Genomic DNA, 24,933 nt, shown 5'->3' with positions numbered 1-24,933 from the left:
ATTGGAAGCCGCCCAAGAACATGGCCGCTTGGGATGCGCAAGCAAATCTGCGCGGCTGACTCGAAAACGGGTGCTTGTCCCTACTGTATATCCTTATACTGTGATGTATGTACACTGACCGGCAATGAATCGTTTCGCAAATGGCGGAGCATGTCCTACGTTGCCCGACACTCTAGCGTATAACGCAGCGGCGGTAAATGGCGGCCGATCGCCGAATTTATCGACGATGGTAACTGATCGCCTCGTATGATCATGAGCAGCGAAAGAAATATCATTCCGTCGATAACGACATGTGTGTATCAGAAGGCGGAAAAAAATATGAATTGAATCATTTCCAATGATATATTGGTTTTAAATACTTTTAGTGATCAAAGTTATGCGAATGAAAGTGTTCTTTCGTCAAATATATTGGTGGTCCCGAAAAGGACCGTTTGTAATTAGCTGTAGTGCAGCAAAAAAAGAGATCGCACGTCGTATTCCTTGTTCCGTGCAAACGGTGCGCAAATGGATTAAACGTTAGCAAGAACAAGGGAAGAAGGGTGTTATGGATAAACGGAAAAATAATAGAAGAGGACGAGTGTCAAATGCTGAACAAGATCTTTTATTGCTCTACCAGGTAGATAACAACCCTTTTCTTTCGGTATCAGAAACTGTAACTCGGTTAAATTTACCATGTTCGGAACGGACTGCGCGACGCCGATTACAAGAAGCAAATGTGCATTGCTATAGGCCTGCCCGAAAGTTTTGTTTAACTGATGTGCATCGCGACAACCGTATTGCGTTTGCATTGCAGCAAATAAATACAGCTTTACCGGAGGATTGGGAGCGTACTATTTGGACAGACGAAAAAGTATTTTGTTCGACAGTTGATCGACGTTTACATGTGTGGAGATCCGTTGACTCTAATCGTCTAGATCCAAAATATGTTGTTCCTCGCGATCGGAGTGGGCGTGTCACTTGTGGTATGTGGGGCTGGATCAGTGCACACGGTCCAGGTGAACTAGTCGAAGTGTCGCCGCGTATGAATGCTCTGGAATATGTAGATATTCTGGAAAACGTGTTGCTCCCGAGCGTTCGCTCTATCTACCCAGAAGAGGATATGCCGACATTTCGACTTGTTCAGGATAACAGTGCTGTCCATACTTCTAGGATAATGCAGGAGTGGTTCGCACAACATCCGCAGATTGAAGTTCTCGAGTGGCCACCGAAATCCCCGGATCTTAATTTAATAGAAAATGTATGGGCAGAAATTGTAAATTCGTGGAATCCTGCTCATGAGAGAACTAAAGCAGCTCTGATTGCACACGCGAAGGACGCATGGGAGAATCTTCGACGTAAACCGCAATTTTTCCAAAATCTTCACGATTCCATTAATACCCGTTTGCAACAAGTTGTTGCACGAAATGGATACTGGACGGACTATTGAGGTGATCTAGTTGATTACAAACGGTCCTTTTCAGACCCATCAAGTATTTAAAACCAATATATCATTGGAAATGATTCAATTCATATTTTTTTCCGCCTTCTGATACACACATGTCGTTATCGACGGAATGATATTTCTTTCGCTGCTCATGATCATACGAGGCGATCAGTTACCATCGTCGATAAATTCGGTGATCGGCCGCCATCTACCGCCGCTGCGTTATACGCTAGAGTGCCGGGCAACGTAGGACATGCTCCGCCATTTGCGAAACGATTCATTGCCGGTCAGTGTGCACTATAGCTTTTCAGCGCTGGCAGTGAATTTTGGAACACGGCCTCAATGTCGAGTCAGACGGAGCTTTATCTTTCAAGTAGTACGATCTAGTACTGCGAGTCCAGCAATGTGTTTATTTCCGATAGCAGATAACTCGACGGCTGATTGGAAATCCTTTTACGGATAAATAATATTGCTCATTATGCAATGAGAGTTGGATAATTTCTTTTTGTTTTTAAATGGTATTCACAGTGGACTCACAGCAATGTTATGTCTTTTTCATTTTCAGATAAAATGGCTCGATGACGGACCAATCGTGCGGTTCCGTTATTAATTGAAAACGTGTATGTAACGCAGTTGCGAATATCGTTTGTGATTGCGAGTGTAAATGTAACGCAGCTAAAGGCTCAATTAACGATACGAGTGTTTAACTGCGAGCTTTCTCCGATGCCGCGAGAATCTAACGCGCGTGGCAACGTTACCTCTCGACGAGTGCTTGGGTGATACGTGATCATCGAGTCGGTTCTTTCGGCGGAGCGGGGGGGGGGGGCGGTATTTGAGTTGACGTTCGTCCGTGGTGCGTGGCTGCCGTTTCGTTCTTGTAAACGCAATGTTTGGATTCATCGATACAATCGTTTTTTTCCGCACGATCGATTAGCGTACTCACTCGCGCTCGGTATCTCCGTAGCGACACGGCGATCGCGCGGCACACCGTTCCCCTCAAAATCCGCGGGTATCGCGTGATTTTCGTCGGAATACGAAAAGTATGGACACATCGCCGTTGCACGGTAAGCATACCGTACCCGCTGCCATTAGACCGCCTTGTGCGTGCGTACTCTACGTTTTCAAAATACCGCTCGGCGATCGGCGAGCATTATTGAACGTTCGTATCGATTCCGCCGCATTTTCCGCGCCAACGCTGTAAGATCGAACGGGGCGTACCGTATCACATTTTCCGTCGATCGCCGTCAAGTGTTTGATTGCAATAACTTTTATGAATGTACGTACCGTTGACTTACCGTGCTTGGTTAGAAGTTTCGCCACATTTGAGAATCGGCATTACCGAAATGACGAAACTGGATGAAACCGGTTGAACTGGTGCAATACTCCGCGACGAAGTCTCGCTGTACTTTAGGTTATGGTAGTCTTTATAAATACGCGCCTACGCCTGCAGATATTGTCAGCTTGTCGTAAAATGATCTTTTTTTCTGCAAAACAGAAAGCTGCTGGATTTAGTAGAAAATATCGGACAATCTTGGGCATTTCACCATGGAACGATCGGCGGACGCGCTTCAGACGCGAGTCCTCGAAGTTGAAGAGATATCCACCGACGTCGATGCACAGGCAACTCACACGACGCCAGTCGTTGCCGATCACCGTGTAAGAGTCGCTGCGGAGGACGGACAGGAGTTGCCAGACACGTGTGCACCATCGCCGGAACTGCCTACGTCAGTCGCGGGTGCTCCCTTGCATATCAGAGTGGAATCCACAGCTAAAGGCCATGCGGACGTAAGTCGTGGTGAATCCGAGCCAGGCAAGCCGAACGCAACGACAGCCGGCGTACAGAAACAACCTGAGATCTGTGAACGCGTCAGGGAGAAAGAGGCGACGAGTCAGTCGCAACGTTTGTGCTCCGAGGAAGACCAAAGCCTAAATGTGATAACTGTATCTAAAGTAGTGGAAGTGGACAAGGAGGCTGCTCTGGAGAGTAATCGTAACGTAGTAGATGTAGATGAATTCGACGCTGCGGCCAGGCAGTATCCAATTACGGTAGACAAGTTCGAACTGGGCGACCATTCCGGGGGCCAGACTCGCAACGCGCGTGAATCAGTTAAGGAAACAATCAGGGAAATACACAATAATGATAGTAGCCAGAATAGCTCGATAGTAATGGACGCTGAACTGAGCAAGTTAGTACAAGAAGAAGAGGCGGTGGTCGTAGTGGTAGAGACCATACCGGTTATAACGGACGCGACAGCGAACGACTACATCGTCACCGTGGACGAGAAGGACTCCGGCAAAGAGTGCGATCATGGGACCGCAGTCGGTTTGCAGGAGAAATCCGACCAAGGGGACAACGAGATCGAGCTGCTCGATTACAGCCAGGAGAACGATGGCACTATAATAGAAGTGACGGAAATTATAGACGCTCCGATCGTGGAAGAGTGCGAGCAACGGGATAACGAGGACTGCACGGAGAGCGAGAAGCACGATGCGGCAGCTGTCAAGATAATCGACGGGAAAATCGCGATTGACAAAGGTATAAATGGCGAGAATGGTGAATCAAACGTGGCTGGTGACGAGGATAATAACATCACTATTATTATAGATAAGAAGATTGTAATCACGGAGAACGATGGTTTGGAAGCTACGAGAGACGCGCCCGAGATTGGAGACACTCGTGAAAATACTGTTCGCGAGGCGGTTGACGATTCTGAACGAGAGACTACGCCTACCCGCGACTCGTCCGCGACGGACCCGTCGACGAAGAAGAGAAGCGTCATCCAAGACATTTTTGACGACTGGGGCGTCGAGAATACGGACGAAGACGTGCAATCGCCATCGAAGGTACACGACTCGGTGGAAATCGAGCTGAAGAGTCTGCTGGACGAAACGAAGTCGGATCAGACTGTCAAGATCGAATCGTTCGCCGCTATTCGAGACGAGGTTTCTTCGAGGAATGTGGATCGCGTCGCGGACGAAGACGCGACTGGTAAGAAGGACGCGGCGAAGCAGTCGACTGAACGAGCGGAGAATCAAAAGACGAAGAAGCCGACCGATCGAGAGACGGGTTCGGCCGTCAAGAGTGAAAAGAATTCACCTGGTCATCCGGTGGCTGGCAAGTCCTCTCGTGGCGCGGAAACGCGCGCGTTAAACTCGACGCCGCAGTCGCATGCCATTTCGAAAAATCACTCTCGGCATTTGACCAGTCAGATAGCATCGCCGGCGGAGGTAACGGAAGTGCTGAAACAGCGTCTTCGCGAGAAACAGAAGACCGTCGTGGACGCACCGCGCGGACCGGACATATTCTTCGTGAAGAAATTAACGCAAAGGCTGTCCAGTAGACTGGCGGGCAACCCGAAGAATCCGGTCTCGGGACTCGCCGGGTCGCAGCAAGCCACCCCACCTGCTCACTCCTCGTCTTCCTCTCTCTCTTCCGCATCTGTACAACCAACGGCGGATAATTGTGACAAGAAAACGACGGAGACCAGCAAGGGCGGCAGTTCCGACAACAAGGAATTGCTGGCTATTCTAGAGGGCGACGTTGATCCCGACTGGTCCGTTTTGAACCCTCCGGCACTCACGGAGGAGGCGAAATCTCCCTCGTCGAACGTGGAGCCCGCTCACAGTGGTCCACCAAAGCTCGATCCGTTGCTCGAACGAGAATTGGCGTTGAAGCAGTTGCTCGAATTGCCGGTCAAAAAGACTCCATTGCGAAAGAGGAAGACTTTTCAACCGGCACCCGGCAAAGCTAAAGACGCTGTTACAAAAAGTTCGCTCGACACACAATCGAAAGAGGAGATTGTCAATGTGGATGTGCTGGGGAGTGAAGAAGCGCCAGCGAATCCAGAATCGGCCGAGGCCAGGTTGTGCTCGACACCACCTCGTAAACACACGGAGGATCGCAACGATCGGATGGCTGAACTGGTGGTGATGCGGGCAGAGGAGTCGAGATCGGGTAGGAAGCGTAAGCCTACCGAGAAAGCGAGGGAACACGAGCAGAACACGATGAAACGGCAGAAGGTATACAGGGGTAAGGTTTCGATGGATAAGAGGCAGGAGGGCAATCTTGAAGGCAGCGCGATGGTGAAGATGGTCGTGATGAAGAACGAGGTGAAAACTGACGATGCAAATAATGTAACAACGACGAAGAAGGAAGCGACGGACAAGGAACTGGAAGATAGGACGGATCCGAGTGCCAATCAAGTGGACAGTTTCCTCGTGGAACGGTCGAAACAGAATCTCGTGAAGAAAGGGCCGATCGCTAAGAGAAAAGTGATGGTCAAGAGATTGCTGCGTCAGAAAATGCCGACCAACGCGAAACCCGTTCAATTAAAGACGAAGTTGAGCGCTTCGAAGAAATCAGCCTCAAAGGTGATCGCCAAGCCGCAAAAGCGAACGTCCGAGGGCGCGTCCGGTGACGCGAAGCCGAAGAAGAAGAGCATCAACGAGATAGACAAGTTACTGCAGGACGAGGGTGTTGTGAATTTGTTGTACGACGTGGAGCAGCCGACGAAGAAGCGTCTGGTACCCATCACGAAGTCACGAGCGAAAGTAATGGACTTGCAGAAGGTGCAGCGCGAATTGAAGATTCGCAAGAAGCTGGTTCGCAACGCCGTGCTACGGCTGCGCACGTCGACGACTGCGGGCGTGACGAAAGTGTCACCGAGATCCAAGAGAACGGCGGTTCAGCCGGCTGACGTTCAGTTGGACAGGAAGGTGGGCGAACAGGCCGTATCGCCGAAAACCCCCAACAGTGCGACGTCACCCACGGAGTTTATACTCCCGGCGAAGATCCGCAATGCGGCCGATGCGTCGATCATCGTCAGGAGACACTCGTCGAGCTCGTTCTCGAGCGCGTCCGGTAGCCCGAGAGTCAGTGTCGACTCACCCGCGGAGAGGCCTTTCGCGGACACCGGCAAACCGGACGACGGGACGGCTCACTCTTTGCGATCTGCCAAAAAGAGACGAAATTCGCAAGATGAGAAGATGAACAACGCAAAGAGGACCAAGAAGAGGAGGTCTGACACCGACGACGGCACCGGTAACGCTGATACGATCAATACCCTCGAAATTGGTACGGCTACCAGCGATACCGTGACCAGCGACGTGGAGGAGAAAGTCACTGTCGCTGCGCGTCCTGGCAAGAAGTCAGACGTGAAGAAACTGGACAAGACTGTCAAGCAGGAAAATGTTTCCACGCTCGAGGACAACGTTTCGAGTAAAGTCACGACCAGGTCGTCGAATGGTGCGGTAACACCGGGGAAAGTGACGGCGAAGAGCAGACGGGCTGTAAAGAGTAAAGTGACATTTGCCAGGGCAAATGATCCCGACAATGCCGAGGAATCTTCCAAGGAGGAGGACGAATTGTCGGTCTGCCTCGCCGAAGCGGCCACCGCTCTTTCGGTCGTCAGCGCCCGGTCTGGTAATGTCACAGTTACGCGAAAAAGCAAAGGTAATGTTGAAAACGTCCGCACGTTTCTGTAAAAAGTTAACTTGACGATGCAATCTGATGTACGTTAAATGTTATGCAGCAAACGCAAGCACCGCAAAGACCGACCTGGACAGTAAAAAAGCGAAGACAGAAGCGCAAAATCAGTTCAGCAACAAGGAGATAAACGTACGTCGGCACGGTAATCTTGTACAGTTGATACTCACGCCATCCTCTTCGACGAAAGTGAGAAACGCTCTTACGCTGCAAGTAAGTGACTTCACGCACGCTGAGATTCCTCGTTCCCGTCCCGTTAAACGAGATACGTCTTTATTGCCATTGTCGTTATTGTTATAGGTGATGCAAGAGTTCAGGGAGGCTCTGTCGATATTGAAGAGGGACGACGAGTGCAGAGTAGTACTGCTGACCTCCACAGGCACGAGCTTCTGCGAGGGTCTCGATCTGTCGATGTTGTTGCACGCGAACAAAGAGGAACGACGGTCCGTCGCTCAAGAGCTGGCGCATGCCGTCAAGTACGCGTCTAACGTATCCGCGAGCGAGATTCGTTGACCGTTTACCGCAGTTTATACTGATGACCGTCCGCCCGTTATTTCAGGGACTTTATCAAAAGCCTGGCCACCTTCAACAAGCCGATAGTTGCTGGAGTGCAAGGTGCTGCAATCGGACTCGGAGTGACCATGTTACCTCTCTTCGACCTTGTAATTGCCAGCGATAAAGCGACATTTTGCACCCCTTACGGGAAACTAGGACAAATCGCGGAGGGAGCCGCCGTTTTCACTCTCTCGCATATACTGGGCAGTGCAATCGTAAGTCTCGAGCACAATTTCGTCACGTCGGATTCAATTGGAAAATAATTGCAAGTTAAAGATGACGTATGTGTATTTTAACAGACGAGCGAACTTTTATTGAGTGGAAGAACCTTGACAGCAAGCGAAGCATTAAGAGCTGGTCTCGTTACTCGAGTTCTATGGCCTGATCGGTTTCAAGTAGAATTATTACCATCCTTGCGGGCTATGGGCGATCAGTCATCACAAGTAAGTTGCACGTACGCGGCAATAAGCTTTAGCCTTTAATACCTACTTTAATAACAAATTTTTTCAAGTGCACGCTCTAGGTATTAGATCGCGTCGAAGGAATTTTGTTACGTTGTCAACAATTTCTCTCTTGTTCTTCACAAACGATAACAGTACGCCATGTAAGCAGGCCCAGAGTAGAGCAATTCTTGCACATTTACTCGTATCGTATTCTTAAAGATGCAGAAATGTCTCTCCGGGCACGTGCACCTGTAATACGTCGAGTACAGGTCAGCCCGTATGTAGCCGCAAAACTCTAAAGCCTCGCACATCCGCTTCTGCGTTAAAAATAACGGACATTCGGTGAATAACGTGTTGGCGGGTTAAAAAGAATATTACGTAGTTGAGACGATACTTTTCTACGATTATCCCGAAAAAAGTGAAAGAGCGAGTTTCTCTCAGCGCATCGAGAGAATGCAAAACGTACCCTGACACACTTGAACACTTGAACGAGTCCGCTCTCCGCGTACGTGTACCTTTGCAGTTTCCAGTAATGCGTTTGCGGACACGCGCAGTTCACCGTCACGTTATACGGTATTATGTAATTATTGCTCGTGTCACCTTCCCCGTGCACTGTCGCTGCCTCTTGTCTATGCGCGCACGTTTCCAGTTCCGCTACCTGCGTGCAAAACTATGAAAAAGATGCGATGACATTAGAAATACGAAAGAACGGCGCTTCGCTACCTTAGCATCTCGATACCTTTGGTGTACCTTTAAAACGGATCTGTTATTGAGCGAGACAGTCGAGTTGTCGAGCGTTTTCGTCCATTGCCACGGGCATTCTCTGCCGTTGGCACAGTGGCAAAGTCTCTCCGTTAAACTGGGCATCCAAAACCGATCGTGAACCACGTTGCACACTTCGTGAGGCGCGCAGTGATGCAGATCGCTCTCCCCCTCGACCTGTCTCAACGAATTCAAGCAACGTTTGTCATTCGTTGTCGTTTACGACGGAGCATCGAGTATCTACGCGATATACAATCTCGTATACAAACTCCATTCGTGTACTTGAATGTAACGTTGTTGGCTTTACTGCTGATCGTGGTGTACACGCCGACACTCGCGCCTACCGTGCAAACCAAGAGACAGATCCTGACGATCATGTTTACGGCCACGTACGCGTGTTAGATTCGACTGCTACAGGCAAAATCGATGTTAACGCGAGCGACAATAATGCTAATACGCATTCCCGATTCCACGCGTTTGCTCCCACACATGACTCGTAATTACGAAACTTGTTAATATTCATGACGTTACGCTGTTGTCTGCGCTCGTGGCGACGTGGCACATGAAAAATCAAAATGCTAAGAAGGAGTGCATTCTTTCGACGATGTGGCAACGCAAACGTCGCAAGAAATCCACGTTTAGCGCACATTCGGGACAGGAGATTACGAAGATATCTGCACGCGCGCGTCTGCAATTGCATTCGTCTCGTGCCACCAGCTCGGCGTGTGCTTTCTGACAGAAAGTTATTTTTCTAGTCCATGGAGGCAACAAAGGCCCTATTACGTCACAGCTTACGGAAAAAGTTGGACGCTGCGCTTGAATCAGAGACGTATCTATTGATTCAGCATTGGTGTTCCACGGAGTGCCAGACTGCTATAAAAGCTTACATTGATGGGAAAATTCAATAAACGACGGTAAGCATTTTTCAATGGGCGCTAAGATATTAATTACTCGATTAAGGGGATGCTGGAGTTGCTAGTGAACTATTTTTTCACTATAGCGATGGTAATTGTAGTTTCGAAAATTCTCTTTATTGCTTGTGCAGAATAAAAAATCCTTTTCCACAAATGAAGTATAGATAGAAAGTCCGCTCTACAGGACTTTATATTCAAAATGGAAAAAAGTTAGAAAAGACAAATGCAAGTTTTTAACTTTTTTCCATTTTGAATATAAAGTCCTGTAGAGCGGACTTTCTTTCTATCTATACTTCATTTGTGGAAAAGGAGTTTTTATTCTGCACAAGCAATAAAGAGAATTTTCGAAACTGCAATTACCATCGCTATAGTGAAAAAATAGTTCACTAGCAACTCCAGCTGCCCCTTAAGAAGAAAAGATATTTATTAGGCCGTAAGTAATCGTTATTATAACTGCTAATTGCTCGTGGACGTTAATTTCAGTGCAAATACTACTGATACTTCTGAGTTGACCTTGCAAGATGCGCTAGAAATTGAAAGTGATGACGAGTGTGTGAATATGAGCACGTGATATCATAATGAAGATTCTACTTATGATGTAACATTCTATGTCTCAATACGCACGTTTACCCTATATTTTATTTAGATATATAAGATATAAAGATTAAGTCACAAAAAAGATGAATTATTTTACTATTAGATTATTTAGAGATAAATCTATGATGCGTAAATTTGAATATATACACACAAACATCGTGTATATGAACATGTATGTATATATATGTGGATATATATACTTGTACATATATATATAGACACGCATATACACACACAACACACATACATCTTTCCACATCATGTTGTCCACATATTGCTAAACTGAAATAAAGATACATCCATTGTACCTTGCATTTCCGATAGTCGTTTATTCAAATTTACTTATAAATTTACAGCAGCGTTTTGCGATTGTTTAGAACGAGAAATTGCACACGAGCAAACTTCAAGGCTCACGAGTGTCAAAGTCGGGAAACCTATTTTCTCTTTAGCCTTTATGTGAAACGGTCGGTCTATCTTTACGCGGCGTATACCTTTGCAAAATTGACAAGTATCTGAAAAAAATGGCAGTGCCAACAATCCCGTGCACGTACGAATTTTCCAAAGGCCACGGCACCGGCGTGGCGGAGGCGCTTGGAAATTGGGGCTTCTCTAACAGAGTGTGCAATGCCGGCGACGAGCTGCGACGTCTGAAGTGTCTCTTTGCGGAGATGGATTCCTTGTGAGGAACAACAATTAATTAGCTGACGCTGACGCTGATAAAATCGACAGAAGAGTAAACGATGAATTAATTCCAGACGCGGCAATGACAAATCGGCAATGTGCGTTAAGTACGACCGCAGATACGATCCCGAGGCATGGCACGTTAGACCCAGTCCCGACGAGTGTAAGCCGGCGTGGACGTTCCCCGTAAACAGACCCCTCATCACTTATTGCTCGACCGCGACGATCATGAAGCTTGCAAGTCCAAGTCTCGTCGAGTTGGCGGACGATATACCTGGTCGCAGTTATGTCCAGCAGAGCGTACGTCTCTCCAAATTGTTTCTTTGCTCCAACGCGAGCTAGTTCTACTATTGGGTTGGCCAAAAAGTAATTGCGTTTTTTTCCAATAGATGGACATACATGTCTTGAAATGTAACTAACTTCATTCTAAACCGCAAATTCATTATGTAGCTTAACAACTCACAGTTCAAGCTTGTTTTACAAAAAGAAAGTACACGATTTCGTTAACGATTGTTTGTTTGCCGTCGATTTCAAAATGGAAAATCAAAAAGAACATTTTCCTCATATTTTCTTTTATTACTTCCGAAAAGGGAAAAACGCTGTGCAAGCTCATAAAAAGTTATGTCATGTATATGGCGAAGATGCTTTGCAACTGCGGCAGTGTCAAAATTGGTTTACTAAATTTCGATCTCGAGATTTTAATGTGAAAGATGCACCACGCTCAGGAAGGCCAATCGAAATTGATGATGACAAAATAAAGGCACTGATCGATTCGAATCGGCGTTTAACGACACGAGAGATTGCCGAGAATCTTAACATATCGAAATCGAGTGTTGAAAACCATTCAAAACGACTTGGATACATTAGTAAGCTCGATATTTGGGTAGCACATGAGCTCAAAGAAATTCATCTCACTAAGCGTATTGACATCTGCGATTCTCTTTTGAAACGTGAGGAAAATGATCGATTTTTGAGACGTATGATAACAGGCGACGAAAAATGGATCGTCTACAACAACGTCAAACGAAAAAGATCGTGGAGCAAGCGTGATGAACCTGCTGAAAGCACTTGAAAAGCAGATATTCACCAAAGAAAGATTATGCTGTCAGTCTGGTGGGACTTTAAAGGTATTGTGTATTTTGAGCTGCTTGCAAGGAATCAAACCATTAATTCAGACGTATACTGTCGTCAACTGGATAAATTAAACGATGCCATCAAACAGAAACGTCGAGAATTGGTGAATCGCAAAGGTGTTGTGTTTCACCATGATAACGCTAGACCACGTACAAGTTTTGTCACTCGTGAAAAATTGTTGCAGCTTGGATGGGACGTGTTACCACATCCACCATATTCGCCAGACCCGGCACCATCAGATTACCATTTGTTTGGTTCTTTGCAAAACGCCTTGAATGGTAAAACCTTTACTGCTGATGAGGATATGAAATCGTTGTTGGAATTGTTTTTTGCTGAAAAAGATAAGAACTTTTTTGAGCGCGGAATCATGAAGTTGCCTGAAAAATGGCAAAAGATAATCAAACAAAATGGACAATATATTGTTTAATAAAGTTTTTGTTTCCCATGAAAAATTCGCCTTTTATTTATATAAAAAAAACGCAATTACTTTTTGGCCAACCCAATAGCTACTCTCTCTAAAATTGTTTTGCGCTTTAGATATTCCATGAGATTGATGCGTGGATTTAATTTCAGACGTCCAAGTGGTACCGCCGAGGTGCAGACTGTTGTCAGCAACCCAGCTGTTTAGCCCCGCAATGTCCCGTGCAGTACTGTCGTAAAGGCTAACTTGTAAATTTTAGACACGGTATTTCTCCTTGAATATTCCGAAATGTCACGATACACATCTACGTCAGATAAATCGATACGTGTAGAAAAAAGGGAATAGACGATAGAGGGGAGGAAATGATGAATTGACAAACAACGACATCCGAGAGCAGAGAGCAGTGAGGTTGTTCAATTTATTTCTCAAACGTCTTTACAAACACACACAGTGTCGTCCGAGTCTTTTGCGCATTGCGTGAGAACAATTATACAATTATCGTATTATCGGTGGAGCGAGTAACTTCAACCTGACTGATACTGCGAGGTTTTTCAACGTTTGCGCGTGACCGATGGAGAAGATCTCTAGCTGCTAGCGTTTACAACAATTTACATTAATCCGAATTCCTTACGTGGAGAAACTGATTTATTTGCTAAAGTAGTAGCGGTTCACGAAATCCTCGACAAGGAGCTCGCACATAAGAAAAAAGCTTTCCCTCGAACTTTTTACGTTTTACGCGAGAGGATGCGAAACCGAAGAAGCGAGGGTGTGAATCGTGTCGGGATATAATTATACACGAGATATGAAGATTGCGGGAGAATGAGACGTACGAATTCACGCGAGTCAATATAATAACGTATACGCTTACATACGCGAGTTATGAAAAATATACTTGTACGATACCCTAAGCAAGTAAAATATTATATCATGTACACATCGTAATTATAATTGTAATCGTAAGTATATAAATTATAAGACTAGATAGAGGATATCGGAGAGAAACCTTATCTATCTCTACAGCCGATACAGATCGAGTGTGGTTCGAGTAACAACTGGTAAGCTAGTTGTCTTAACGCAGTGACGATGCGGCACAACGACGGCTGAAAGCGTACTGGCAAGAAGAAGAGCGCATTGTATTTCGCTGACGTCCGTTTAGCGTTTCTTTTCAAGGTGCATCCTTTTCCTAAGTCGGACATAACACTGAAATTCGGACAGCAGGCATGTTAGCGTGTTTTCTTTTTACGGCGATCGAGATGCAACGTATATCTTTAATATTATCATTTAAAGTATCATTATTTATGGCTGTTGAATCGAATTGAATTACCCTTGAGTATATAATCTGTCAGCAAAGTCGGCACTGCTGGGCTGTCCTCGCTAATGGCCTTCAATACTAAAAGTAAACGTCGTTAATATTTAATCATATTATCATATTAATTTAATAAAGAGGTAAAGTTTGTTCCATTGTTCGGGGTAATCTCAGAAACTACTAAACCGATTTGAAAAAATCTTTCACTGGTGGATAGCTTAGATCTTCCTGAGTAACATAGGCTATGTGCAATCGTCTTGCAGCTTCTAAAAATGTGCGCATCGTAAAAAAATACGTTCTTTATGCTTTATATTTTCCAAATATACCGAGCGCCAGCTAGTATTTAATATTTTAAAAACGGCAAATGTGCCGTCAAAGTACTCACTTTTGATGAGTACTTGCAAGGCTTGATTGTCTGGCGGACCGCTGTCTGTATGATATGGAATAACAGTCGTCAGGTACTGCAACGAGGAAAAGATTCATGCTGGTTTTTCTCAGTTTTTCGAGACTTCTTCGCGCACTGCGAGGAAACGTCCTACGTGCACGCGTTTTAAACGTGTAATTTGACGCGATAACGACGGTGTGCGTTACCTTTGGCTCCTGCAGGGACCTGTGTTGCGGCAGGGGACTGGTGCCGCTCTGCATTTGAGTCCTCTTCTTCGTGACGTGATGCTGCCTGCGTCGATTCTGCACGGCCAACAATAACGAGATGAACTGGTTCTTCAGCTCCTTCTCGTATTCCAGCTCGTCCCTGAGCGCGAGCTCGGCGATCAGCGTTTCGCTCAACGCCGCGACCAACGACTCCATCTCGCCAAACAGTTCGGTCAGCTGGCTGGAGGAGAGTTGCTTCAGTTCTAAGAGAGAGAGAGAAAGAGAGAGATGCATTTTCGCTTTTTAACAATTGAAATTTCCAGTGACTGATCGCAAGAGACGCAAGTCCGAGCATACTCTTTTCGTGAAGCGGTGATCCAAGCACCTCTCTACTTCTTTCCAGGGCCTCGTCGCTGTCGAGCATAGAACCCTCGGAGTCCGGTGATCTTTCCATCGACGGACTTTCCTGCGGGCAAGAAGACGCGACGCCGTCAGTCGCGCTCGTTTCGCGTGGTAAACCGCGTAAATCGAGTAAAGGAGTATATCCGAGATTACCTGCATTATGTCATCTATCTCACGGAGGACCTCCTCGGCGGTCTTCAGCGGCTCCTCCGGACTGTGCGTGTCGGTGCTGCTGGATAAGATCAAAGCATGCATGTCCAGATCTGTCGCAACCGCCTCGTCTTCGCTACTTAAATCTTCTAGCTCGGGTCTACAGCGAAAAGAAGGAAAGCGAATATTGAATTTACGAGAGCGCTAACGAGAGCTGCCGGTCCAAGCGGAAACGGAGAATTCGCGTTTAAGCGCGCCGACAACGAGCAAAATTATTACAATCTACCTCTCCGTTGGAACGGGTACTTCGTTCAGGTTCAAAGCGGGCATGTGCATCTTCCTGGCGTAGGATTTGCTCCAGTCGATCGGCAATATGTTGCCGAAAGTTCCGGTGATCGTCCACCACATCCTGCAAGTTGAGTTAAGTGCTCGTTACATCTTTGCGATCGCTTATTACGTCATCGAAATTTCTACACGCAGAGCGAGAGAGAGAGAAACGCAGAGATCAGTCTTTGCGTGACTCATATCCCTTCAGGAAATCAAGGCGTCTTGCATTCATATGTCATCGGGTTTTTTCTCGCTCGTTTATCCTCTTCCAGCGAGAAAACGACGTGTTTATAATATTCTTTTATTATATTTTTTATATTTATATTTATTATATTTTTTTATTATATTGCCCTAAACTTGGCAGTTTAGTTTCAACCGTACGATCGACCAAAGCGGCCGATTCTCCGTCGCTCGAGTCTACGTTTTCTAGGACGCCACGTGAATCACTGGAGGCTGTGGGCGTTTCCTGCGCGTAGTACGTTTGCGTTGCATAGATAAGACGTTTAATCATGTGCAAACAGAACGTGAGCCGACCATGTTTTCCGGAGGAAGTGATTTTTCACGCAAACAACAGGCGAAACAATTCGCGAATTTGCGAACAATGTGTTGTCGTGGGAGTTTCGATGCGAAACAGAGTCGAAACTCTCGGCGCGATGTAACGGCATTGTTCCGAAATCTCTCGTCGATTCCTCATTGTCGAGAGCCCTTCGCTAAAAAAATGTAATCTTTGGAGATCTGTGCCTCGACCGCTTCGTCGTCGTGACGAGAGACGCGAGAAGATATATATCCTTCAGGGGGTGGGAAGGGGTTACATCGAAAAACGATTTTCGATTAAAATAAAATAAATGCATAATTTCCCGTATAAATTTAGCCGCCGCGAGGAACACCGTGGGCAGTCGCCGCTATCTGAAGCGCGTGCGCGCCGATATTGACGTTCGTCCCCTATTCGGAGGGTGGTATATGGCTCGATACGAAGGAAGAAGCAAAACACAGAAATTAAATTCTCATGCCACGCGTCTCGATACCGAAACATCGATCAAAACCGGACGATCCGGGCTTTGAAATGAAACGACGCGACGCGTGTCGAATCACGTACGTGATTCGAAGTTTCCGCGAAACGTGGAGAATTCGGCGGCAGGCGGAAAAATCTCGTCGTGCCGCTGGCCTCGCGCTAGAAAGCGTTGTTGGGACGTTACGTGGAAATTGCATTCGAAAGGCGTTGAATCGCAAAACGTATTGCCGCGGAATGCAAGCGCTTTGCGAGCGGCGCGTGCACTCGCATCGCCACGGCGACTTTGTCGCAATCGTGGGTCGATGACCTCATTAGTCGGCGGAATGGAGGACGTGCCATTTGGATGCTCGTGCCCACCCCCTTCGTCACCGAGCGCCCTTTACTAATGTCGTGTTGGGTCGATGTTTAAATCGCTCGTTTTGGGAAGGTTACGGATTATACGATAGAAAATCGGACTTGGCAACATCCGTTATTAATTTAATTAATAGCAATTAATTTATTAATTAGCATTTCACCGATTGCATCTCTTTTCGTTCACGTCGTTTATTTCTCTGAAAAACTCGCTTAATTGGTGATACTTTTTTCCCCAAGATGCATTACGCGATACTCGCATGATATGCGCGAATCGATGTACGCAAATAATCGTATTATTTCGAGCAGTTGGTAATTCTGGGCGACGATGAACAATTACATACGTAGATGCAATGCGCATGGCTCGAATGCCGACGAAGATTGATGCAGCGGCGCGTGCAATGTTGCGTCTACATGATTACATCTCGCGCATCTGCGGTAGAATATAATCTTGCGTGAAAAGTAACGAACCGATAGAATCAACGAAAACCCCGTAGCAGTGGACGGTCTTTCATTGGAGAATGTGAATTTAAGCCTGCCGCGGCTGGTTGCGCGCAGAAGAGACAATTTCGCGCTTCGCTGAATTTCACCTGCTCCTCGCTGCTGCTCGGTTACGCTCGTTACGGCACGCAGCTTTGCCGCGTCCGCGATTATAATTTGCACCCTATGTCGAAAATATTTTCCAATGCCAGGGTCGTCTCTATCGTAGCATAAGAGTCTTGTAACTCTCGATGATGAGGAAAATTCCGTAAAATCGTTTTGCCAAATACTCGGGGCCGCTTTGACCAAACGGTTAATTTAATCGTTGATTAACTTGCAGGGCGACCAACATAAAATTTAGATTTTTATATACGAGAATTTATATTAATATTATTATTAGAGATTTTTATGTTAGTCGCCCTGCAAGTCGCTCGACGAATTAAATTGATCGGAGTCTGGGTCGAAGTGGTCCTCAATGTCAAAGTTCAAATTTACAAACGCTTGAATTTGACTGGCCTCTCGCGTGGCGAATCTAACCAATCATCTTCTTCCGTTATGCCGTGAATTATGCCACGCGCTAGATACATAAATTTTTACTCAAACTTGAAACTAAACACAACTCGAGACGTCGAGACGTGCCTGCATCAGCGAGTTTCGAGATATGTGACGTGGTTGCCATGGAACTGGTTGTCGTACCATGTTTGGAGATGTACATACATACGCGCGAGCTCGCGATATATAGGTTAACTGATAAGCGTGAAAGATTGATCGGAGAGAAATTTAGCGTATCGATGCTACCCGTATGGGAGACATTAAAGATCGACTGCGCACGTAACATCGTAATAAGAAAAATAATAGGTGAGACAAATATTTCTTGCTAACGTATCGTTATCGAGTTGGCAATGGATTTAGACCTCGGTCTTACGAGGCGAGGTTCGAGCCAAAAATATTTCGCGATATCGATTAACGAATTGCAAGTATCAAAGATGGCCGCGCGACCTTTCGATATCCCGTTGTAATTTTTCGTCGACACGAGTCTCGTTCATTTTCTCGGAAAGATGATTCACGACAGACTCGCTATGTCTCGTTTCGTGCACTTTTGACACTGTGAAATTCCGATCAATCTCAATCGATGACTGAAACCGAGGCGCGCGCGCGCGCGCAAGTGTAGTAAAACGCTTTTTTCAATAATTTCTCTCTCGTGGAACGGCTCGGGGACCGGACGAGCGGCTACTCGGAAGAGAAAGCCGCGAAGCGTGCGGTAAACATCGCGTGGAGAGTAGCGACGGTGTCGGCACACTTCTTTACTGGAAAATCGATCGCTTGCGTCGGGTGGGTCACGTCAGGAAACTCCATTTCTTTCGTGTGTAAGAGGCGAAAAATAACTAGGAGACTGCCTTAGATCTGAACTCGAACTCTCCGGGATCCCTGGTTCACACGCCTAGGTCTTAGGCTGTACGGCCAATACTCCTACTGTTGTGATCAACTTGTTTTCATTCCGATCCTCTATACGACCTGTCAGTCTCGACTATCTTTCCAGATCTTACAGCTCGGCCAGCCTGACATTACATTCGTCCCCGAATGTCTCCAAATCGTCGGTTCACTCCACTTGCGTCCCTCCCAACCTCCATTTTTGGTTCACTCTTCTGAGTCCCTCCCAACATCCATTTTTGGTTCACTCTTCTGAGTCCCTCCCAACCTTCATGTTGGTTCACTCCTTTGAGTCCTTCCCAATCTCTATGTTGGTTTACTCTTCTGAGTCCTTCCCAATCTCCATGTTGGTTCACTCTTCTGAGTCCGTCCCGACCTCCATGTTCAGGCTTCACTACCGGCCAGCTGCTTCTCAACTCCCTCCTCTTCGACGGGTAGCGGATGAATCTCAACTGTCTTCGAGGGGTAGCGGATTTTATCCCACTTCTGAATTGTAAGAGACGAAAAATAACTAGGAGACTGCCTTAGATTTGAACTCGAACTCTCCGGGATCCCTGGTTCACACGCCTAGATCTTAGGCTGTACGGCCAATAATCCTACTGTTGTGATCAACTTGTTTTCATTCCGATCCTCTATACGACCTGTCAGTCTCGACTATCTTTCCAGATCTTACAGCTCGGCCAGCCTGACATTACATTCGTCCCCGAATGTCTCCAAATCGTCGGTTCACTCCACTTGAGTCCCTCCCAACCTCCATTTTTGGTTCACTCTTCTGAGTCCCTCCCAACATCCATTTTTGGTTCACTCTTCTGAGTCCCTCCCAACCTTCATGTTGGTTCACTCCTTTGAGTCCTTCCCAATCTCTATGTTGGTTCACTCTTCTGAGTCCTTCCCAATCTCCATGTTGGTTCACTCTTCTGAGTCCGTCCCGACCTCCATGTTCAGGCTTCACTACCGGCCAGCTGCTTCTCAACTCCCTCCTCTTCGACGGGTAGCGGATGAATCTCAACTGTCTTCGAGGGGTAGCGGATTGTATCCCACTTCTGAATTGTAAGAGGCGAAAAATAACTAGGAGACTGCTTTAGATCTGAACTCGAACTCTCCGGGATCCCTGGTTCACACGCCTAGGTCTTAGGCTGTACGGCCAATAATACTCCTACTGTTGTGATCAACTTGTTTTCATTCCGATCCTCTATACGACCTGTCAGTCTCGACTATCTTTCCAGATCTTACAGCTCGGCCAGCCTGACATTACATTCGTCCCCGAATGTCTCCAAATCGTCGGTTCACTCCACTTGAGTCCCTCCCAACCTCCATTTTTGGTTCACTCTTCTGAGTCCCTCCCAACATCCATTTTTGGTTCACTCTTCTGAGTCCCTCCCAACCTTCATGTTGGTTCACTCCTTTGAGTCCTTCCCAATCTCTATGTTGGTTCACTCTTCTGAGTCCTTCCCAATCTCCATGTTGGTTCACTCTTCTGAGTCCGTCCCGACCTCCATGTTCAGGCTTCACTACCGGCCAGCTGCTTCTCAACTCCCTCCTCTTCGACGGGTAGCGGATGAATCTCAACTGTCTTCGAGGGGTAGCGGATTGTATCCCACTTCTGAATTGTAAGAGGCGAAAAATAACTAGGAGACTGCTTTAGATCTGAACTCGAACTCTCCGGGATCCCTGGTTCACACGCCTAGGTCTTAGGCTGTACGGCCAATAATACTCCTACTGTTGTGATCAACTTGTTTTCATTCTGATCCTCTATACGACCTGTCAGTCTCGACTATCTTTCCAGATCTTACATGTGAAAAAATCTCCGCGCGAGATTTTTCCACCATCCATGACGATTAACCATGGTCGGCTATGTAATGATCGAGAGCAGAAATTTTCGGTGGCACGCGTGACGAGTACTGCACCCGCATGCTCCCGTTTCGCTATTACGCGTATATCACGTATCTCGAGGTATTAGCAACCAACAACGACTAACGGTAAGCGATAAGTGATTATTTCCGCGGCGGGGATCGCCGCGCGCGAAAGAGCGGAGCCGGGATCGGCAAGACGCAAAAACGTCGATCTCGATGCGCGCCACGCAGGCACGCACGCGATTTCTTTTCGGGTGAGCGACGCCCACGTAAGAAACGGGTTAACATTTGTTTTATTTCATATTTAATCCGATCCAGCAGAAGGAACCAGACCGGTAATCGAGTCCTCGTTGGTTCAACGTAACCGTCAACGTAAACTGCGGTAATAGGGTTAATTTAGGTCGATTAAGATAATTGCGACAATGGGACGAACGTGCGCGGCGTTGCGACAGTTTTCAACGATAAAACTAGCTCGATCAATGATCTCGTCGATTAATATGTGAAAATAAAATCTGCTAAGCTATAGTACTTCGCTTTCCTCTTTTAACTTCTATATCACTCAAGTATATTATAACTTACAGGTCTCATTTTAAAATATAGGGTATCTCACACTACCTTATTATATTATACAGGGTGTCGACTTTTGACTATAATATATAGGGTGTCCGATTTTAAGTGACCCACCCGAAAAACTTGTATCTCTGTTTCGAGAAAAATTTGATACGATAAAGTAAACGTTACTACAAAATGTGTGAAATCACAACAAAATTACCTTTTTAAAAAAAGGTATAAAACTAGCTCGATCAACGATCTCGTCGATTAATATCATCGAGTTGGCGTTCACGAAGTATTTATTTGATTTTGCCACAGGCAGTCAAATATATAAACGATGATAACGACTCTCTCGCTTGTTTGTCATTGATAATGATTGTTATGAATTTAGGGAACATGGCGAAGCGTTGCGCAAATGACGACTTACTGGCACTCATTCATAATCTCCTCCTGCGTTCGCACCTGCACCGGCGCCAGCGATTCCACGTCGGTGCCGTAATCGCGGAAGCAAGACGTAATCTTCTCATCGAACGTGTTGACGAGGTCCTCGAGGCTGCCGCTGAATGGGCTAAACGTGCCTTCCTGGAGGATGTCGGTGCCGCTCTCGTGCGTCGTCGGCGGCTCGTTTGCGTTACAATTCTCCCCGAAACTCGCGTCCAGGCTCGCGTCCAATAATTGCTCTGCGAAAAATCAGGAAACGTTCAGGTACAGCATTCGCGTGATTCATTAATCTGCAGCATAACTCAGGAGTAGAAAATGGTCAGTTTTTTTGTTTTTTTTTTTCGTAAAACTCAAGTCCGTACGTCGCTTATGCGAGCGCCGATATCGCGGTGTCGTTTCATCGAAGGTGGACTCCGATCGAAATTTTAGCCCCTTGTAGCACGATCGTCGATATCGACGAGACGCAACGATGAACCGAGGTCGCGACGACTGGTGTCACGATATCGAGCGTTATCGGACGTGGCATCACTCCTCGTTGCTCGAATAAAAATGCACACACGGTTCTCGATATATCTCGTTTACTTTTCGTTTAAATCCTCAGTCTGTTACGTATAAATAATATAAAGGACAATTGTATCGCCTTGTTAACGCCACGATCGATTGCACGGGACAGCTGACCTATTAATAAAACGCTTCGCCGCGAATGTTGAAATTGAGATTAACACATTTATTTTTCCATTTCGTTTTAGCGAGAAAATCTACGTCGCGACGCGCCGTTTTCCACGATCGAGAACGAAACGACGAGCCTCTCTTCTCTCTTTCGATTAAATTGCGATGAGAATTAATGGAGCATGGCTCGTTGATGAAATCGGCTGGTCGCAATGGGAAATCGAGAGTATCGACAGGTAAATAAATTTATGGATAATTTTATTTAAGCGTCGCTCGATCGCGTGAACGACTTTGCGGCGAAATAAGCGGTGAAGAAATTTCAAGGAATTCCTCGGTGTAAAGTTGTAAGCGGTGACGATTCCTCGGACGCGCCAACGCGACCAAACGACGAAAATAAATTGCTGCGCGAAGAAGTAAGGCCACCGGGCCGGTCCAAATTGAATAAACCCAGCTTTTCGTTGCTTCCCTTTCCGTTTTGTTGCTTGCCTAGAGGCGCAGGTAGAGAAATCCGAGCGCGGTGAACGAGCTAAACGGCAACCCGTCCCCGAAATTCCTCCGGCTGGGCCTCGTTGCGCAAACCACGGGAGACTCGCGATACCTGAGGAATCTGGAGAGCCCGGGTAAGGGTATCGTATTTTTGTCTCTTTTCTCTCTTCCGCTCTTTCACCCCTTCATCTCAAGGATCAGCGAGAAACTTGAGTTTACTTAGAAAAACAGTTCGGCTATCCGACTATCACGCGTACGTGTCGCGCGATCGAGATAAATAATAAAAAAAATACCCGCGGCAGAACTCGCAGCTGACTCGGAGAGCGTAGCGTTCTCGGCACAGCTATTGCCGTATTCGGCGGTGTATCGATTAAATGAGAAGCGACGCGTCGCACCTGTCAGGAGATTCATGTTCTTGAGACTGGCAGTGTCCTCCTCCTCGAAGCGCGCGAGGGGTGCCTCGAACTTTAGCTCGGCGATCTTGCCTGCCATGTCCCTCATTATTGAGCGCGAAGGGATGCCGGGCGCGACGGGAGAATCCGGCGTCGTGGCCGTGTCGCTCCGCGCTTTCCCGAGGCCGCGCACTTCGTCCGCTCTTATCCGACGACGAGGTCCCGCGGAATCAGATTGATGCTGCGACGGTGACGCGGCCGAGCATCAACGAGGAGCGACCACGCGCACACGCGCACTCACACACACGCGCGCACCTCGACTCGACAGACCCCGCGAGAACGGTCGTTCGTCCGCACGCGCGAGCCAACTGAAACCGACTGACGCAGAAGGGGCTAGTCCTCGTCGTTGCTCTTCAGTGGTCGTGTGGTGAGGTGATGGAGGCGATGGTGGGGTCGATGGTGGGTTATCGTAGTGGGTGCACTGGTGGCGACAGTGGTGGTGGAAGATGATCGTGCGTTACTATGGCAACCTCTGCCTGAGCACGCTGATGTCACGAATCATATATATCTCTCTCTTTCTTTCTCTCGCGTTTTCTTCGTGAACAGGGCTTCGGACCAAGGGCCATGGGCCCTAGAGTCCCGCAGGTCTACGTGCCCATTTGTTAAGCTTGCAGTTTCGATCCTATTTAGATCACCTTGCGCTCCATTGTGGTTCTGCGAAGCTTTCGGCCAGCTCTGACTTCTCTCTGATTTTACAATTTTACCATGCGACGTAATTTTGAGCGTTTAAAACGGACAGATGAATGCGGATTGCGGATTCCGTTGAAATTTCGCAATCCAATTTTGCATTCATCTTGATGAAAGCCAGAAAGTCGTTAAGCTAAACTTGCCCAATAGTAACGGAATTAAAGCGGACAAGGGGGAATCAAAGAGACCAAGGATTCCTTTAATGAAAAGTTTATAAATTGAAAACTGCATCACCGCATTGTTGATGTAATCAAAACGCGTTTCGTCGCTTGCCTGATAAAACATCGTCAAGTTTGTGAAGCGACTAAAGGCAACGAGATGTCGCTATGAAATGTACAACATCAATGTTGGAGGAAGCAGTGCGAATATCAGCAATAAAATCAATCTTTTGAAAGAGGTGGATGCCAGCATTCTTTCTTCTATTCTCGTCCGTCTCTTACAAGGCTATTTATTGTCAGTTATAAACACGTGAAGAAAATTTAAACAGACTTGCTCACCAGGTAACGATTGAAACGATACGGCTGATGGGAAATATCCGCAAGAAGGAAAGAATGATCTGATGAGCAACAGTCGCACATTGCGAGCATAGTTCCTACATTTCCATATGGTGGTATACAGAAAAATCGATAATAAACTCGGTGCTCATGTGGCGATGTATTGCTTACGCGAACAATAATATCAAACATCAAAGATATGAGATGGTGTGAAAGAAATAATTGATCAATTAATTTCATTGCAACGAAAATATTTACTCGGACATGCTAGCTAACGAAACAGACTCATATTGAATAAATATCGATTCACGGAATAATATATAGCTCTTTGAGTAGTCGGTTCCACGTCGCTTACAGTTGTTGAAATTCTATTGAAAATATCTCGTCCGTGACGAATACATTTAGTCACGGATAGCTTTCGAATTGCGCTTTAATAAACATTAAATCAATAATTATAACGATATTTGCGATGTAACACAACTGAATTTATACAGGAGGAATAACGGAATCAGAAATTAAAATTCTCCGCAATTCAGCGCAAGAAAATATTCTAATAGACTTGTAAAACTCCACCCATCGGGGCGTGCCAATAAACGTTCGTGTCAATCGGGTTGGTTTAGTGCCGTACAAAAAGTATTCCATCGTTAGACGTTGCATAAAATAACAAGGCAATTTGCATCCAGCAAAGTTCGAAAAAACGCGTGATCTAATTTCCTTGACGAAGCGACGGTTATAAATAATCGTAATGTTTTGCGCCGCTAGGGCGAGGAATTAGCATTGTAACGTACACCGTTAAAAATTGTGCGTCCATATGTTAAAAGTTTCTTGTGTTGC

At 46.5% G+C, this 24,933-nt stretch overlaps 4 protein-coding genes across 7 annotated transcripts; 2 read left to right on the top strand and 2 right to left on the bottom strand.

Moving 5' to 3' along the window:
• Window positions 1-2,070: 2,070 nt before the first annotated feature.
• Window positions 2,071-10,486, top strand: LOC105281562. 3 transcript variants are annotated; one of them, XM_026973981.1, is made up of 9 exons: window positions 2,071-2,487; window positions 2,919-3,959; window positions 4,029-6,875; window positions 6,955-7,121; window positions 7,209-7,384; window positions 7,468-7,678; window positions 7,763-7,906; window positions 9,424-9,582; window positions 10,066-10,486. In XM_026973981.1, the coding sequence occupies exons 2-8, from the start codon at window positions 2,969-2,971 to the stop codon at window positions 9,574-9,576; spliced, it is 4,689 nt and encodes a 1,562-aa protein (XP_026829782.1). In that variant the 5' UTR covers window positions 2,071-2,487; window positions 2,919-2,968; the 3' UTR covers window positions 9,577-9,582; window positions 10,066-10,486. The 3 variants fall into 3 exon arrangements, with proteins under 3 accessions (XP_026829782.1, XP_026829779.1, XP_026829781.1); XM_026973978.1 differs by having other exon boundaries at window positions 2,919-6,875; XM_026973980.1 differs by lacking the exon at window positions 2,071-2,487 and adding an exon at window positions 2,499-2,834 and having other exon boundaries at window positions 2,919-6,875.
• Window positions 7,928-9,417, bottom strand: LOC105281561. Its single transcript, XM_026973982.1, has 4 exons — window positions 8,938-9,417; window positions 8,657-8,845; window positions 8,373-8,576; window positions 7,928-8,223 (listed from the first exon to the last, which is right to left on the bottom strand). Exons 1-4 carry the CDS (start codon window positions 9,043-9,045, stop codon window positions 8,044-8,046), a joined length of 681 nt encoding a protein of 226 aa, XP_026829783.1. The 5' UTR covers window positions 9,046-9,417; the 3' UTR covers window positions 7,928-8,043.
• Window positions 10,487-10,593: 107 nt separating the features above from the next.
• LOC105281560 lies at window positions 10,594-13,409 on the top strand. Its single transcript, XM_011342857.3, has 3 exons — window positions 10,594-10,858; window positions 10,935-11,160; window positions 12,568-13,409. The coding sequence occupies exons 1-3, from the start codon at window positions 10,701-10,703 to the stop codon at window positions 12,658-12,660; spliced, it is 477 nt and encodes a 158-aa protein (XP_011341159.1). The 5' UTR covers window positions 10,594-10,700; the 3' UTR covers window positions 12,661-13,409.
• On the bottom strand, window positions 12,802-23,258 carry LOC105281559 (fasciculation and elongation protein zeta-2). Of its 2 annotated transcripts, none has more exons than XM_011342855.3 (9): window positions 22,862-23,257; window positions 21,298-21,550; window positions 15,151-15,273; window positions 14,868-15,024; window positions 14,670-14,778; window positions 14,313-14,575; window positions 14,107-14,182; window positions 13,740-13,805; window positions 12,802-13,615 (listed from the first exon to the last, which is right to left on the bottom strand). In XM_011342855.3, exons 1-9 carry the CDS (start codon window positions 22,965-22,967, stop codon window positions 13,599-13,601), a joined length of 1,170 nt encoding a protein of 389 aa, XP_011341157.1. In that variant the 5' UTR covers window positions 22,968-23,257; the 3' UTR covers window positions 12,802-13,598. The 2 variants fall into 2 exon arrangements, with proteins under 2 accessions (XP_011341157.1, XP_011341158.1); XM_011342856.3 differs by having other exon boundaries at window positions 12,804-13,615; window positions 14,868-14,946; window positions 22,862-23,258.
• Between the last annotated feature and the right edge of the window lie 1,675 nt (window positions 23,259-24,933).

The sequence above is a fragment of the Ooceraea biroi genome, chromosome 12 (genome assembly GCF_003672135.1).
Source record: "Ooceraea biroi isolate clonal line C1 chromosome 12, Obir_v5.4, whole genome shotgun sequence".
Taxonomy (NCBI): domain Eukaryota; kingdom Metazoa; phylum Arthropoda; class Insecta; order Hymenoptera; family Formicidae; genus Ooceraea; species Ooceraea biroi.
The sequence above is the reverse complement of the archived record's forward strand: the minus strand, read 5'-3'. Positions and strand labels throughout refer to the sequence as shown.

Excerpts from the sequence above, each read along its gene's own strand:
- LOC105281562 (XM_026973978.1), top strand. The coding sequence starts at position 2,969 with ATGGAACGATCGGCGGACGCGCTTCAGACGCGAGTCCTCGAAGTTGAA. Across the intron at positions 7,122-7,208 it reads GAAACGCTCTTACGCTGCAA|GTGATGCAAGAGTTCAGGGA; the intron begins GTAAGTGACTTC and ends TTATTGTTATAG. Across the intron at positions 7,385-7,467 it reads GAGCTGGCGCATGCCGTCAA|GGACTTTATCAAAAGCCTGG; the intron begins GTACGCGTCTAA and ends CCGTTATTTCAG.
- LOC105281561 (XM_026973982.1), bottom strand. The coding sequence starts at position 9,045 with ATGATCGTCAGGATCTGTCTCTTGGTTTGCACGGTAGGCGCGAGTGTC. Across the intron at positions 8,846-8,937 it reads CATTCAAGTACACGAATGGA|GTCGAGGGGGAGAGCGATCT; the intron begins GTTTGTATACGA and ends TCGTTGAGACAG. Across the intron at positions 8,224-8,372 it reads AAGTGTTCAAGTGTGTCAGG|AAGCGGATGTGCGAGGCTTT; the intron begins GTACGTTTTGCA and ends TTTTTAACGCAG.
- LOC105281560 (XM_011342857.3), top strand. The coding sequence starts at position 10,701 with ATGGCAGTGCCAACAATCCCGTGCACGTACGAATTTTCCAAAGGCCAC. Across the intron at positions 10,859-10,934 it reads TTTGCGGAGATGGATTCCTT|ACGCGGCAATGACAAATCGG; the intron begins GTGAGGAACAAC and ends AATTAATTCCAG. Across the intron at positions 11,161-12,567 it reads GCAGTTATGTCCAGCAGAGC|ACGTCCAAGTGGTACCGCCG; the intron begins GTACGTCTCTCC and ends ATTTAATTTCAG.
- LOC105281559 (XM_011342855.3), bottom strand. The coding sequence starts at position 22,967 with ATGAGGGACATGGCAGGCAAGATCGCCGAGCTAAAGTTCGAGGCACCC. Across the intron at positions 14,576-14,669 it reads ATCACCGCTTCACGAAAAGA|AACTGAAGCAACTCTCCTCC; the intron begins GTATGCTCGGAC and ends TCTCTCTCTTAG. Across the intron at positions 13,806-14,106 it reads CTTGCAAGTACTCATCAAAA|TATTGAAGGCCATTAGCGAG; the intron begins GTGAGTACTTTG and ends GTTTACTTTTAG.